Genomic DNA, 14551 nt, shown 5'->3' on the forward strand with positions numbered 1-14551 from the left:
TCCTGAAAGCATCGTGCAAGCACTACATCAGGCAACAATACAAACGGTCCATGATACGTCCGATACTAACAGGATTAGTGATTCATCACGGCACGCCGTCTAGGGATATCTCGTGATATCTTCAACCACTGATTACGTGAAAGAAATATATAGCTCATGTTAGTGACTCACTGCATAAACTTAAAATAACCACACAACATATATTAAAGCGGTCTACCCTCTACGAGTCCCTTCATCTCTTCATCTCTTCCAACATCAAGAGCCCTATTACAACTACCAACTACTCGCAAGTCCTCAGTGCAAAGCTCCCCGAAGCACCGCCATCTTGCTGACATCGGTGCAAATAGTCAAATCATAAAGCTGACCGCGTGGATCTCGTCAGACTCGTCTGCTATACATATATAAGAGCTGTTCGTCGCTCTCGTTGTCGTGTGAGTTCCTGCACTCGTCGTCCTGCAGATTTGTTGCCGAGGCGCCCACGCTTTGCTAAGATACATCTACACCCGCCAATAGGTCTAAATACCCACGCCGCTTTATCAACCTGATCATGTCAGACCAATCCATGCTGTGTGGCTGCGTCGTCGTTGCCGACAAGACGCAGCGCTACCTCGCTCTCGCGGCTACATCTGCCCACACAACCATTCTTTCCACCACGTCTCGCACACGTCTCACCCAGACCTATGTCAACAACACAGGCTCTATAGTCAAAGAAGCACGGTACATGTTTCCAATGTACGATGGCGTGTCGGTCGTCGAGTTCACGTGCACCATCGGGCCAAGAGTCATCAGGGGCGTCGTCCGCGAACGCCAAGAAGCAAAACGCATCTTTGACAGGGCCACGGCACGGGGCGAAGCCGCAGGCTTGCTGGAACAGAGTCTCTCGGCGTCGGATGTCTTCATCGCAAAGTTGGGCAATGTGCCTGCCGGTGAAGATGTCAAGGTGGACGTGACGTATCTCGGGGAACTGGAGCATGACGCTGAGATTGACGGGCTGCGGTTTACCATCCCAACGGCTGTTGCGCCGCGGTACGGGTATCACGCATATCGAGACCTTGTTTCGGCGCCCGAGGTCAGAGTCCAGGGGAAAATCGCCGTCACGGTCGACATTGATCTGGGACCGGGGTGTATTGTCAAGTCGGTCCAGTCGCCTTCGCATCCCATCTCTGTCAGTATCGGCACCATGAGCGCGAGTGTGTCGCAACATCCGTCGCCTCAGATGGCGTCTGCATCGCTGTCCCTCGGTTCCGCAGAGCTCGAAAAGGACTTTACCCTCCAGGTCGTGGCGACGGGACTCGGCGCGCCGGCCGCTCTGCTCGAAATCCATCCTACCAAGGCTCACCACCGTACCATCATGGCCTCCCTCGTCCCCAGATTCAACCTACCTGTGGAAAAGCCAGAAATAGTCTTCATATGTGACCGCAGTGGCAGCATGGCTGGAGGCAAAACGATGCCTAATCTCATCTCGGCACTCAACATCTTTCTCAAGTCCCTGCCAGTCGGGGTTCGGTTCAATATTTGCAGCTTCGGGTGGGAGTGCACTTTTCTCTGGCCGAAATCCGTCGAGTACACCCAGGATACTCTGAACGAGGCTGTCCGCCATGTTGCGACCTTCAAAGCCGATTACGGCGGCACCGAGATGCTTGCGCCTGTGCGGAAAACATTTAAGAAGAGAATTCAAGAATCCAACCTTGAAGTATTCCTCTTAACGGACGGAGAGATATGGGACCAGGACAGACTGTTCCACCTCATCAACCACGAAGTGGCTGCAAGCAAGGGAGCCATTCGTGTGTTTACCCTTGGCATCGGCTGGGGCGTGAGCCATTCGCTGATCAACGGCGCTGCGAGGGCTGGCAATGGCTTCGCCCAAGTTGCCGGAGAAGACGAGAAGATTGACAAGAAGATTGTTCGAATGCTCAAGGGAGCACTCACGCCGCATGTTTCGGACTACACCCTGGAAATCAAGTACGACAAGTCCGAGCAAGACACTGCCCCCGACAGTGACACCGAAGCAGATGAGTTTGAACTGGTTGAAAAGGTTGTCGATTCGTTGACAATTGATGATGCCGAGGAAGAAGCCGAAGAGCCCGGGTCTAAGGAAGCCAAGCCTCCAACTTCGCTCTTTGACCCCAGTGTCAAGAATGAAGATCTCGAGACCAAGGACGCCTCTGAAGAACTCGACGCACTCGAGACGAACCTGCCGCCGGTCGACGCTCCAAAATACCTGCAGACGCCATCGCCCATCCCGGCGCTCTTCCCATTCAACCGCACGACAGTGTACATCATGCTGTCTGACGAAACGCCTGCGCGAGAGCCAAAATCCGTCGTGGTAAGGGGTACGTCTCGCCACGGACCGCTCCAGCTCGAAATCCCAATCACGAAGCTCGGCCAAACTTCCACGACGCTGCACCAGCTGGCGGCCAGAAAGGCAGTCCAAGAGCTTGAACAAGGCCAAGGTTGGCTCCGTCACGCCAAGGATGCCCAGGGCCAGCCGCTTCGGGAGAAATGGCCCAGCAAGTTCCCTCAGGTCGTCAAGAGAGAGGCTGTTAGGCTGGGCGTAGAGCACCAGATTGCCGGAAAGTGGTGCTCATTCGTGGCCACATCGTCAGATGCCAACGAGGAACAGGAGACTGGTGACGATTCTCCCGTGGCACTCGACGAGGCGGACGAGGCTGGTGATGATTCTTGTGCGTCACTCGACGAGGCGGACGAGCTCAGCGACGACGATGGCGTTTCGTATAAGAGCCCGGTTGGGCGTGGCCGTCCAATGGCGACAAAGGCATACAGAATAGCGACAGGGCCTGTAGAGTATGACGACGACGAGGAAGAAGAAGAAGAGGAAGATGCAGAAGAGGAGGAGGAGGAGGAGGATAATGTTGGAGTTGCCCAGGCCGAGCCTGACGCCTTGTCCCTCTTGGCAAATCTCCAAACATATGTCGGCAGCTGGGAATGGAGCCTACAGCTCGAGAATGTACTTGGCATCACCAAGGCCGAAGCTGTGAGCGCCATCCAATTCCCCATACCGGCGGACGTGGAGGATGTTCTGGCCACGCTATGCGCCATCGCCCACCTCCAGAAGAAGATGGCTGCTGACAAGGAATCGTGGGAGTTGATGGTGGACAAGGCATGTAGCTGGGTGGAGGACCAAGTCGGTCGGATGGAAGAGGAGCTAGAGCTGTTGGGCTACAATGGGCCAGTTGCTTGGATGAGAATCTTGATGGCACTTTCGGTTCCCCCGTACTGAGCAACGCTCTGCGAGGGTTAGGGTACGACGGGCAATTTGGCCGGGTTTGCCTTGGCTTACCGGACCTGACAGGGATTTGTTTGCTGAGTTTTATCAGCCGATGCCGGCTTTTCTCTTAAATTGTGCGTGTCATGATGGGGTCCATGTGTGCGTCCGGGGGGGGGGGGGGGGGAGACGAAAGGGGTCATTCGAGCGAGTAAGGCTTCAACGGATTCAATCCAACAAGCTAGCTAGCTACAGATGCGAGGCAAAAGCCAATCCTCCTATCCAATTCCATAGCTACTCATCATAACCCCTATCCTTTCTTGTAGATTCGGCTGACATGTTTCAATGTTGTCATTTGTTACAGTGTAGTTCCATTAGATTGCACAACCCAGGTGCTCAAACGCAAATTCTTATCCCCTTGTTGACGGTTTCAGGCTCAAAGTTGTTCAACGGTGCCGTGCAAGAGAACATTGAAGCGAGTTGCCTCCCAATTCTCACTAGGAAGAAGCGGTTTACTGAATTGAAGCCATGCGGCTGGACGCTGTTGGCATTGGCTGATTGACTCTGGGTTAGACGAGTGGTGGGTGAATCGCGATCCACCTTGGGGAGCGGCAAGGTCGGTGATGATGACTGCATTCGTTAGCGCTGATCCAAGTCATGACAAGGAATCACCCCAAATCAGGATGTTTGGAATGTGGGTGTACCATTTTGAAGTTGGCGCCGCCATCCCGCCCATGGCTTGTGCTTCCACCGACCGACCCAGTTGACACCATTGTGCGGCCCTTGAATGTGGCGTCTTCTCCCACGTTGTAAGGTGTGCAAGTTCGTACGACGGTTTGTAGGCCGTGGCTAGCGGTCCGGTGCCTTTGCGAAGTACACTTGACAGGCACTACGTTCATCTTGACGTCAGTATCCAGCCAGATGAAAAAGAAGACGTGCCTTGGGATACATACAAAATGTTTAATTTTCAATTGTTTCGCTCCGTAGTTGATGTGGCGTTACGTGCAGTATCGTGCAAGCGTAAAATCTAATAACACAGTATTGGGCTGTACCGGGCCAAGAACCGTAAGAGACCAGACAAGTACGTAGTAACTAGACTGTCTACGCATCGTGACGCGTCAGACGTACCAGCGCAATTGGCGCCGCGCCGCGGCTCGCTAGCCAAACTAATATCATCAGAGCTTTGGTGGGGGAGGAAATGAACCGGTAAGGGGGTTCCCCAGCTGGACCTGAAGGTGCTATAGTGGTGTGTATGTTGTGTGTTGTGCGTGATGTGTTTGTGCCGAGTCCACATGGCAGTTCCTACGTTCACCCTGACGTTAGCATGCGATGAAAGGAACATGTGCCTTGGGACAGATACAAACGATATGGAAAAGGCCGTCACAGCAGCTTCAATCTTCCCAGGAAAGGGAGGGCAAAACATGAACCGGTAAGGGGGTTCCCCGGCTGGACCCGAAGGTACCAGGGTTGTCAGTCGACCCTCCGAGACCTGGCCGACTCTCAGCTTGTCAAACGCTACCCAACTCCTTGTCAAAGGCGCCTGGTACCTGGCGTTACCCCAGCCAAAAGGACCTGGACCTTATCTGGCAGCAGACTTACACGCCGCTTTCGAGCCGGCGAAGCTGCTCAAGGAGACGAGGCTCGTCCTTGGCACCAGCATTGTCCCGGTTATCCATCCAGTACAGATATCCCGCCTCGATGGACGCTAGGCATATAATGCCAGCCACTGGTGCAGCCAGCGGGTACTGATCCGTGATGGATTTCCAGTACAGCGCCGATGAGGCCTGAAGTACGGCACGACAGGTCCCGGGGTGAAAAAAATAGCGAAGAACAGGCATTTTGACGTTGTAGGTCGATTAAAGAGAGAAGAGGAAAAAAGAAGAAGAAAAATGACAAACGAGGGCATTGGTTTGATATCCCAAACATCGCAAAGGCCGCGCTTTCCTTCTTTACACTCGGTTATATTTGGCTGGAGGTGCAGCACCGCAGTGCTTCAAAGAACACACAGGGAAAGAGGTCAACCGACCAGACACCAGACATTCTCTGACCTTGCACGAATGGTAAGCGCAACTCTTGTCCCCCAGCGGACATGCAGATAAAATCAAACTCGCCTCAAACGAGTCTGCCTTCTGTCAAGCTCCATGTCATCAACACATCAGCCTCAAACTGTGTGGATAGTAGCGTCTGCCAAGTGCAACTTTAAATGTCAGTACGCTCTCGAGACTGACCTGCCACTCAAATCTGTTTTGGTATTTAAACCCCTCCGACTCCCGCACTATCGAGCAAACTTTTTCTCGCGTCTTCTCTTTTCCCCAGCAGGAACGCAGCAAGAGCTCCGTTTGAGCGGAAATAGCACTACTCGACGCTTACGAGAGACTACAGAATGCGCTCTGTAAAATACCACATCGCCTACTGGGCCGTTGCCTGCGCAGTAAACATCATTTATCGGGCTTTAACACTGACACTGGGGGTCCCCGAGCTTCTTTTTCAAGCGCTCCTCGTCCCTCTTCTGGTCTTTTTCGTCACACTCGTCGTGCAAGGGCCGTTTCCCCAACCATGGCCACGCCTTTATTACATCGCCTCCGGTGCCCTACTGGTTTCCTTGGGATCCGTTTCCAGATATTTCTACATTCCGTCCGTGGGGGTGATTCAGCCCAATAATTTTGTCCACTGCTGCCTGGCATTCGAGGTCGCGGGCACCTTGGAATCAGTCAGACAGGACGTAAGTGAAGCAGGGTCCCCGACAATATACATGGCACAGAGTCGTTCTAACCTACACGTATCTCAGAGGCAAGACATCGAGCCTTGCAGCGTGAGCATCTTCATGGAAGCTGTATGCCGCAATTTGGGATCACGTCGGCGCGGCATCGTGGAGTTTTACTCGGTCTGGCTGTCTTATATGCTAACATTGATGTTTGTTACATCTATTTTGGACCTCTTCTTAATCAGGTCATATGGTGCAAAGGCTACCTGCCTTTCCATCGTCGGTTACTATTTGCCTCACAACCAGGGGCCCGCCGGCAGTTTCGCCTTGCTGTTTTACGTCGCCGCTGCCCTGGAAGACGTGGCAGAAACGGTGCGTTCATCTCCCTCGCGCAAAATAGTGAACATGGTCAAAGGAACTGTACTAATAAGCATGGCGCCGTGGTCCAGCTGTTCCTCGTCATTCTCAAGCGCTGTGGCCTACGCCGGCCAAAGGTCGTTGAAGGAGCGACGCCGCTTCTTGATCCCAGATGGGGCTGGGTCTGTTTTAGCTGTGAAATCGCGCAGACATCGTTTATGATGGTAGTCATGCTTCTCAGCATGATATTGCAGTCGTGACCAGCATGCCGTGGCGGCAGGGTGGTGGTATCCCGAGTCCCGACAAGCTTTGCGGTTGTACATTTACGTGTTACGGGTCGCCCGTGCGTTGGACTCACGTGCGTGCCCATTGTTTGCCTGATAACAAGGGTCTGATGGGCGGGAAAATGATGGAGACTTTGGAAGCTAAACTCTGCATGCCATCTGCAGTGCGCCTCAACCCCGGAATCATGGACGTGGTATTTGACCGGGCGCATTCTGCAGTCTTTTGTAGTCGCCAAGTCGTGCTATCACTGTCCAAACGGGACGGAGAACGAGGAGTCTGGCGTGCTTGACACACGACAAGTTTTCAAGTTTGCTAGTGTGAGAATCGGAGTCGTTTATATACAAAGTAAGGTGATTAGCATTTAAAGTTGTGTTTGGTAGACACCACTATTTACGTAGTTTGAGGCTATGGTGTGCCACAACTCTATTCAACTAGATTTAGCTTTAGAATAAGGCTACCATTATACCGGGTTGACGGGATCCGTCCAGGGACCGCCTCTCTAGCTGGTAAGCGCCCGAATAGTGTTTAGGTCGATGACGAAAGGACTTGGGGCACAGCTCAACCATCACTCATGTCCTTTTTGAGAGGGGGAAGTTTACTCACTCTTCCAGGATGTCAACTGGTCTCGCAGGACCCAAAACGCAAGTGTATGAGTGTCTTGTGCAGACATCTGAGGGGTATGGGAGGGCTCACAGCAGGAGCCAAAACGTATTTCACGACAAGAAGTGCCTGGGTATCGCGCTTTATAATATAGGATACCGTAATATACTCGTGTACACCGGTTGGTAGGCAAATATATTCTGCCATCGGTTGCAGATGTACACCACACGTCCGACTTAAGCGCTAACAGGTTGAAGCGACGCCATCGGGAGCCCAAAAATCGTCCATGACGGGATTCGGAGCCCATTCTTCAGTCCTAGATTGGCGTCTGACTTGAGCCGTCGGTGACCGGTTGTTGTACCCAGGCGTGAGCGATGCAACGTAACCATGCAGTTCATCTCCAACCCCGGACTGGCGTCCCGACCGTCTGGCAGCATCTGGCTCTTGGGTCCCCCCGTAATCCGTCAGCTAATCTCGGAGCGCTTGAAGAAGTCCATCGGCCAAAGATGGCCATAGCCCGGGGCTAGATGGCCTCGCGTGCCGGTTGTTTTGCCCAATGTGGGGGGCTACGATATCGAGAGCACAAGACGGCGGAAACAAGGGTCTATTCATGGACGGGAAAATGACGCAGACTTGGGAAGCTAAACTCCTGCATGTCATGGCTGCAGTGCGTCTGAACCTCGGAATCTTAACAGCGAGAAGTAACGTGGCAATGCCATCACCCTCGGTCCCCGGACCCCAACGGCCCATCCATACTTGGGCCGTGTAGAGGCGGTCCGAAAGACTATACATGTCGACGCATCGCGCACCTCCAGCTTCTTGGCCGCTCCAAGCTTGGCCCTGCTTCGTCGAGGCGTCATAAGCAGCCAGGTTGAACCGGCTGTTGATGGCCAAGTCGGAGCAGAGCACCGAGCAGAAAACACCCCCCATGGCCGACGTCGATAAAAATCCGGATGAGGGCCTCGCGCACCATGACTCGGTGGCATTGCCGCGCAAGTCGGCCCCTGCCGACCCCGAGCTCCTCGAGGCTATCCGCGCTGAGCATCAGATGGGCTTCCTCGAGGCGTTGAAGCTGTACCCAAAGGCCGTTGGGTGGTCCGCCTATGTATCCCTGGGTGTCATCATGCTGGCCTTTGATCCGCAGCTCATCGGCAACTTGTACGCCATGCCACAGTTCCAAAAGGATTTCGGATATCCCAGCGGCGAGGGGGTAAGTCGAGCGTCTCGGAACCTGAACAACAACAAGTCAACCCCCTACACCCACCAAGTCTTGCGACTCTACTCAGCATTCAGCGAGCTTCAGCTAACTCCCCATCGCGTAGTACATCATCAGCGCGGCGTGGCAAACCGCCCTCTCCATGGGCAACCCCATAGGACAAGTCGTCGGTGCATTATGCGCAGCCTACCCAATGGACGTGTTTGGCCGCAAGCGCACCTTTGGCGTCTGCGTCATTCTCGTCGCCGGCCTCGTCTTCATCCAGTTCTTTGCCCGCTCGCTGCCCGTCCTCCTCGCGGGCGAACTGCTCGCCGGCCTCGTCCTGGGCATGTTTGTCGTCATCGCGCCGGCCTACGCCTCCGAGGTCTGCCCTACCGCCATCCGCGGCCATCTCACCTCCTTTGTGAACCTGTGCTTCGTCATCGGGCAGCTCCTCAGCAACGGCGTCACCGCCGGCACGCAAAGGATGGACAGCCACGGGGCGTATTCTCTCCCCTTTGCCCTGCAGTGGTTCTGGGTCGTGGCTATTGTCCCCGGCATGCCGTTTGTCCCAGAGAGCCCGTGGTGGCTGGTGCGCAAGAATCGCACCGAGGATGCGGACAAGTCGCTCCGGAGGCTTGCGTCGCCCGGCGTCAACGTTGCGGCTACGTTGGCCTTTATCGTGGAGACGGATCGGCTGGAGCAGGAGATTGAGGCCGGCAGCACGTACGTGGACTGCTTTACAAAGGTGAATTGGCGAAGGACCGAGATTTCCATCGGCGTCTACTGCACGCAGGCTTTGAGCGGCATCTACCTTGTCAACTATGGCACCTACTTCTTCCAGCAGGCAGGTCTCCCGACCGGGCAGGCCTTCAACATGTCTGTTGGATTCATGGGTACGTAAAGACGTCGTCTGATTGTGTCAAACGCAAGGTTCCGCACTGACTGTTGGCAGCTCTTGGCCTCGCTGGCACTATTGTCTCCTGGTTCCTCATGGTCAGATTCGGCAGACGAGTCTTGTACAACTACGGTCTCGCTGTGCTCGTCGTCCTCCAGTTCGTCATCGGTATCCTCGACTGCGTTCCCGGTCGGCCGTCGGGTGCCATCTGGACGGAATCGGCCCTTATGCTGGTTTGGAACTTCTTCTACGACGTTTCCATCGGCCCCATCTGCTTCGTTCTCCTCGCCGAGTGTTCTGCCACTCGCGTTCGCTCCAAGACCATCGCCACTGCGACCGCTGCTCAAGGGCTTTTGGGTATCGTCATGACCGCTGCGATCCCTTACATGATCAATCCCGGCGAGGCCAACTGGCAGGGAAAACTGGGCTTTTTCTTTGGGGGCCTGGCTGGGCTGTGTCTCATATGGGCCTACTACCGTGTTCCGGAGACCATGGGCCGCAGCTACCAAGAGTTGGATTTGCTCTTTGACAAGGGCGTTCCTGCGAGAAAGTTCAAAGGATACCATTTGGAAGGAGGACTGTCCGCTGGGTTCGAGTAATTTCAAATGTTGCTACTACCGTTGATGTACAGTTGCTGCTCGTACTGTTCATGCAGACTGGAACTGTTGAACTGCCTCCATGTGACTGTTCTCGAGTTTGTGAAGTACATGTATTTTTTCTACGTATTGTCGCCTCCTTGGCTGGCAAATATTGAGAAAGCGTTACGAAGTAAACCCTCCGTTTCTCAACAAGTCGTACCAGGTTGGTAACACTGCTATGCGCAGACATAACGGATAGCTACGGCCCTGAACGTTTACAAGTCTTGATTTCTTACATTTCAGCTCGCGCCATAAATCCAGGTTCAGGTATGCCCAACATTGAACCCTAACTCGGAATCATGACCCGAGCTGAAATAAAGAAGCGGGCCGACAACGCCACCGGGTGTAAGATGATATAACTCGGCCACACTTCTCCATAAATTTGGACAGGCAACGAATCCGAAGCTTCTCGGAACCCCCGGATTGCCGATGTAAGCGAGGAATACGGAGTACGCACTCGCCAGAACATGCTGACTGGGCAGATCGACACACAGCCACCTTCTCCCTCAACGTTCATTTGGCAGCGTCTGTTGGAGAAGTGACGGCACTGATTGCTGCCTTCGCTTGGATCGGATTCTTACATGTACGGTTGCACCCAGTCTCCGTGACGTACGTGCGCCTTGTTCCCGGCGTCCGCGCCGCCATGTGACGCACGACAGGTGTAACGGTGGTAAGCATACCGGGCTTACATGGTTGAGGTGCGCTTCGTCCATATATATGTGGCTCTAGGAGTCACTTTACTTATGTAGCTGTGATAGTCATACAGGCATCAACAAGAGCGTACACTAGACTAATCATCATGCGCGTTCCGGGCCAACTTCTCCTATCACTTCCCGGCCTACTTGGCCTAACATCAGCAACAGGGCCAGAATCCAACAAATGCAAAGCATATCCAGGGACTCCTAACTGGCCGTCTTCCCAAGAATGGGCAAGCTTGAATAAAAGCCTGGGCGGTCGGCTTATAAGCCCAAGTCCGCCCGGGGCAGTTTGCCATCCGGGACAGGCAACCTACAACGAAACGCAATGCGCCGAAGTGGTCAAAGGATGGAGTACATACGATTGGCACACCAAGAGCCCCGTTTCCGTCATGTGGGATCAATATGCCAATGATACATGTCTTCCGGATCCAAGGGCCCCTTGCAGTCCGCAAGGCTACCCGGCCTATGTAGTCAACGCGAGCACCCCCGAGCATGTCAAGGCTGGGGTGGACTTTGGTATGTGCATATTTTGGCTCCCTAATGCCGTGCCAGGGAAGCTGACAGTATTGTAGCTCGCAGACACAACGTCAGACTTGTCGTCAAGAGCACCGGCCACGACTATCTAGGACGATCCATTGCTCCTGGAGCCTTGTCAATCTGGACCCATTACCTGAATAACATCGAGTATCACACGGGACAGTTCAGGATCAATGGCTCAGGAAAAGCGATTACCGGCGACGCCGTCACTGTTGGGAGCGGCACCGAAATGTACGACATTTACTCGGCAACCGACAAACATAACCACACCATCGTCGGAGGCGGTGGCAAAACCGTCGGTATCAGTGGCTACATCTCGGGCGGTGGTCACTCCATCCTTGCTCCTCGATTTGGACTTGCAGCAGACCAAGTCCTCGAGATGCAGGTGGTGACACCAAGAGGAGAAATCTTGACTGTCAATGAAGATCGACATGCTGACCTCTTCTGGGCTCTGCGCGGCGTAAGTACTATACATGTAACCATTGCTCCCTTGATGCTAATGACTGAACTCAGGGCGGAGGCTCAACATTTGGCGTCATTACCTCTATTACTCTCAAGACACATCCTACCCCAAAGATCTTTGCGATTAATTGGATGGCGCTCATCCAGCCCAACTCGACCAACTTCAGCAACATCATCACTTACTTGGTATCTCAAGTGCCTAGCTTGATGGACGCCGGTCTATCAGGCTACAGCTTTGTGGGATACCAAGTGCCCAAGCCTGTGCCGATTCCCGGCCTACCAGATATCATCAACGGCATGTTCGGCCATGCCATTCTCCAAGATGCCGACAGCGAGGACGCCGTCGACCAGATTCTCAAGCCACTGAATGAGACGCTGAAAAATAAGTGGCCCGGCGAGGTTGGCCTCTACAACTCGGTAGTCCCATACAAGTCATTTTTGGCCTGGTTTGACGACTACTATGACCAGCAGACCGCCGGAAATAGTAGCTATATTGTCTCGCGGCTGTTGGACAAGAAGACACTGACCACCACTTCTCCCGAGCTGACCAAGGCGCTCATGGCACCGATTCCGTACACAAATTCATACGCGGTATTCATGGTAGGAGGAAAGGGTGTCAATGATGCTAAGCCAAGAGGAGGAGGCAATGCCGTCCATCCCGCGTGGCGAAAAGCCTATGTCCATGCCAGTAAGTTGCGATGATGTAGTCATGGGAAGAACATGCACGCCAACAACGTATTGTAGTAACCGCCGCTGGATTCCCGCATTTCAATACTACCGCACGCCTTGACGCGATTGAGACTCTGCAAAGGGCGTTCCAACCGCTCCGAGACCTGACGCCCGAGTCTGGCTCCTACATCAACGAGGTACCGTCAACATGGCTGCCTTGCGAGCATCCCGCTGCATGCTAACTGTGTTGTAGGCGCTTCCATTTGAGAAGAACTTTCAGCAGACATTTTGGGGAAGTAACTATGAGCGTTTACTTGAGCTCAAGCGCAACGTTGACCCGACTGATGTGTTTTGGTGTCTGCCGTGTGTTGGTAACGAGCGGTGGCAGGAGGGTGAGGATGGCAAGCTATGCAAGATGAAGTAGAGCCGGGTGAAAGTCATACGAGGGGATGGTGTACGCAGGCGAAGAGGCCGCGGCCTGCTTATTTTTGCATTAGACTGATATGTTTTGGCTGGTGGCGTGACACTGGTGTCATCGGAAAAGGGGCCTGAACAAAGGCATCCGCCATAAAGGTTTTATTACACGGGGATGTCAAAGTAAATGAAACTGGAGCGATAATTTCGTATACGAGTTCATTGAGCCCTTTTACGAGGGGGATGGGCAGATGGTTGTAAGTTCAACTTGATCGGTATATGATATAACCATGTCTAATACATTTATGCGCATAAACTCTACTCAATACTTGACATGATGGACATGAAAATCAGTTCAGGTATCCCCTACGCTGTCCTATTGGGTCCAGCACCCGAGTCAGGCGACTCCAGTTCGTGCCGGGACCTAATTTTCCGAGCGATAAAAGGCGGTGTTGTAGATTGACTCAATGTAATGACATGGACTGCTGGACGGATAATTGCAGTACACGGATTATGCTGCATTGACAGGTTATGCTGTCTGGTGAAGTGCCGTGTAGAGTTGTCATGATACGGCCACAGGAACCAACCAGTGCCCATGGTACATGTGTATATCTAGAGCTGGTAGTATCAAGAAACCTGATCAAGATAGATTACTACGAGTTCGTCATTTATTTCTATGGGGCCGCAACGCCTCCGCATGTCCAGTCACCCGATGAGTCTGTCGTTGACATTTCCGATCCGCCCGCAGGGCGTCCGAACACACTTTGAAGCTCCCTAGTTTCTGTCATTCTGAGGCTGCATCGAGAACAACAGCTTACGGACATCCCCGGCCTAGGTCAATGCAATCCAGCCCTCAGGGTCGCATAAATGCCAAGCCATCGTCTCGGAGCATTTGTCAACTTTACGAGCATTTTTCAAAAAACTACTATCCCGGCACAGGTTGGCCACTGTCCAAGGATAGCTTGGTGGTAAATATATCCCCGACAGTTGTATTTTGGAATTTTGGTCGGCTAGCCGCGAAATTGATATAAAGCTAGAAAGGCCCTCCTTCAGTGCTGCTTCACCTTTTAGATTACAACCCAATCACAATCCTTTACCCCGTCTTCAGTCGCAACGTCTCTTCAACGCCTATCCGCCACCATGAAGTACATCACCATCATCGCCGCTCTCAGCAGTCTTGTTTCTGCTGGGAGAATGGAGGCCAGGGTACCTCAAGATCCTGCAGAAGCATCTGCCGTGCCGGCTGCACCAACTCCAGAAGTCAACCAGGCTACTATGAGGGAGATTATGAACATTAATAAGGAATTTGCGCTTAGAATGTGCTTTCAATTGGTAACTCTTGACAGACAAAAAGCACGCCAACTATTCGTCGAGGTGCTTACACAGCAATTATAGGTCCAGATCATAAACAACACCGCCTTTCGCTATCCGGAGGATTACACATCAGCAAATGCAATGTCGGATTATTGTCGTGAGAAGAGCAACATGATTTATTGGCAACTCAAGGACGAACAAAAGGCCAGGAATGGCGACGTTTACTAAACGCGCTGGCCCGGCAGGCGAGATGAGCCGCGTCCCGATCAGGAGCCCGAGAGCTCCTTGAACTTTGTCTTCTTCTCTATACCTTTCCGATATGAATAGTGTAGCTATTTTTCAATATACTCGGCTTGAACCGTTACCTTAGGTATCACGGATTGACCACACCAAGCAAAAGGGAATCCCACAAGTGCCTGTTATAGTTGACCTTGTATACCTCTTGGTAGATGTCCTGTATTTTCCCGTTGACATTAGATTACACAGAACGGCTCCGCCAGAAGCGTTTTTGATTGCCACATTGGTAGAGAACCATGTCGTGTCGACGCCCCGTC

At 53.1% G+C, this 14551-nt stretch overlaps 5 protein-coding genes across 5 annotated transcripts; 4 read left to right on the plus strand and 1 right to left on the minus strand.

The window, feature by feature from the left end:
* Positions 1–547: 547 nt before the first annotated feature.
* On the plus strand, positions 548–3241 carry MAA_08496 (von Willebrand domain containing protein; the record flags this gene model as incomplete). The annotated part of the gene is made up of 1 exon (XM_007826494.1): positions 548–3241. One exon carries the CDS (start codon positions 548–550, stop codon positions 3239–3241), a length of 2694 nt encoding a protein of 897 aa, XP_007824685.1.
* Positions 3242–4696: 1455 nt separating this feature from the next.
* MAA_11021 (Protein kinase-like protein) lies at positions 4697–5064 on the minus strand (the record flags this gene model as incomplete). The annotated part of the gene is made up of 2 exons (XM_011412966.1): positions 4697–4715; positions 4826–5064. 2 exons carry the CDS (start codon positions 5062–5064, stop codon positions 4697–4699), a joined length of 258 nt encoding a protein of 85 aa, XP_011411268.1.
* A 3036-nt stretch (positions 5065–8100) lies between these two features.
* MAA_08497 (sugar porter family MFS transporter) lies at positions 8101–9864 on the plus strand (the record flags this gene model as incomplete). Its single annotated transcript, XM_007826495.1, has 3 exons — positions 8101–8382; positions 8495–9263; positions 9323–9864. 3 exons carry the CDS (start codon positions 8101–8103, stop codon positions 9862–9864), a joined length of 1593 nt encoding a protein of 530 aa, XP_007824686.1.
* Positions 9865–10702: 838 nt separating this feature from the next.
* Positions 10703–12693, plus strand: MAA_08498 (FAD binding domain-containing protein; the record flags this gene model as incomplete). Its single annotated transcript, XM_007826496.2, has 5 exons — positions 10703–11117; positions 11174–11598; positions 11652–12288; positions 12345–12466; positions 12523–12693. 5 exons carry the CDS (start codon positions 10703–10705, stop codon positions 12691–12693), a joined length of 1770 nt encoding a protein of 589 aa, XP_007824687.2.
* A 1130-nt stretch (positions 12694–13823) lies between these two features.
* MAA_11022 (uncharacterized protein) lies at positions 13824–14225 on the plus strand (the record flags this gene model as incomplete). The annotated part of the gene is made up of 2 exons (XM_011412967.1): positions 13824–14015; positions 14079–14225. 2 exons carry the CDS (start codon positions 13824–13826, stop codon positions 14223–14225), a joined length of 339 nt encoding a protein of 112 aa, XP_011411269.1.
* Between the last annotated feature and the right edge of the window lie 326 nt (positions 14226–14551).

The sequence above is a fragment of the Metarhizium robertsii genome (assembly GCF_000187425.2).
Source record: "Metarhizium robertsii ARSEF 23 chromosome Unknown MAA_Scf_3, whole genome shotgun sequence".
Classification (NCBI taxonomy): domain Eukaryota; kingdom Fungi; phylum Ascomycota; class Sordariomycetes; order Hypocreales; family Clavicipitaceae; genus Metarhizium; species Metarhizium robertsii.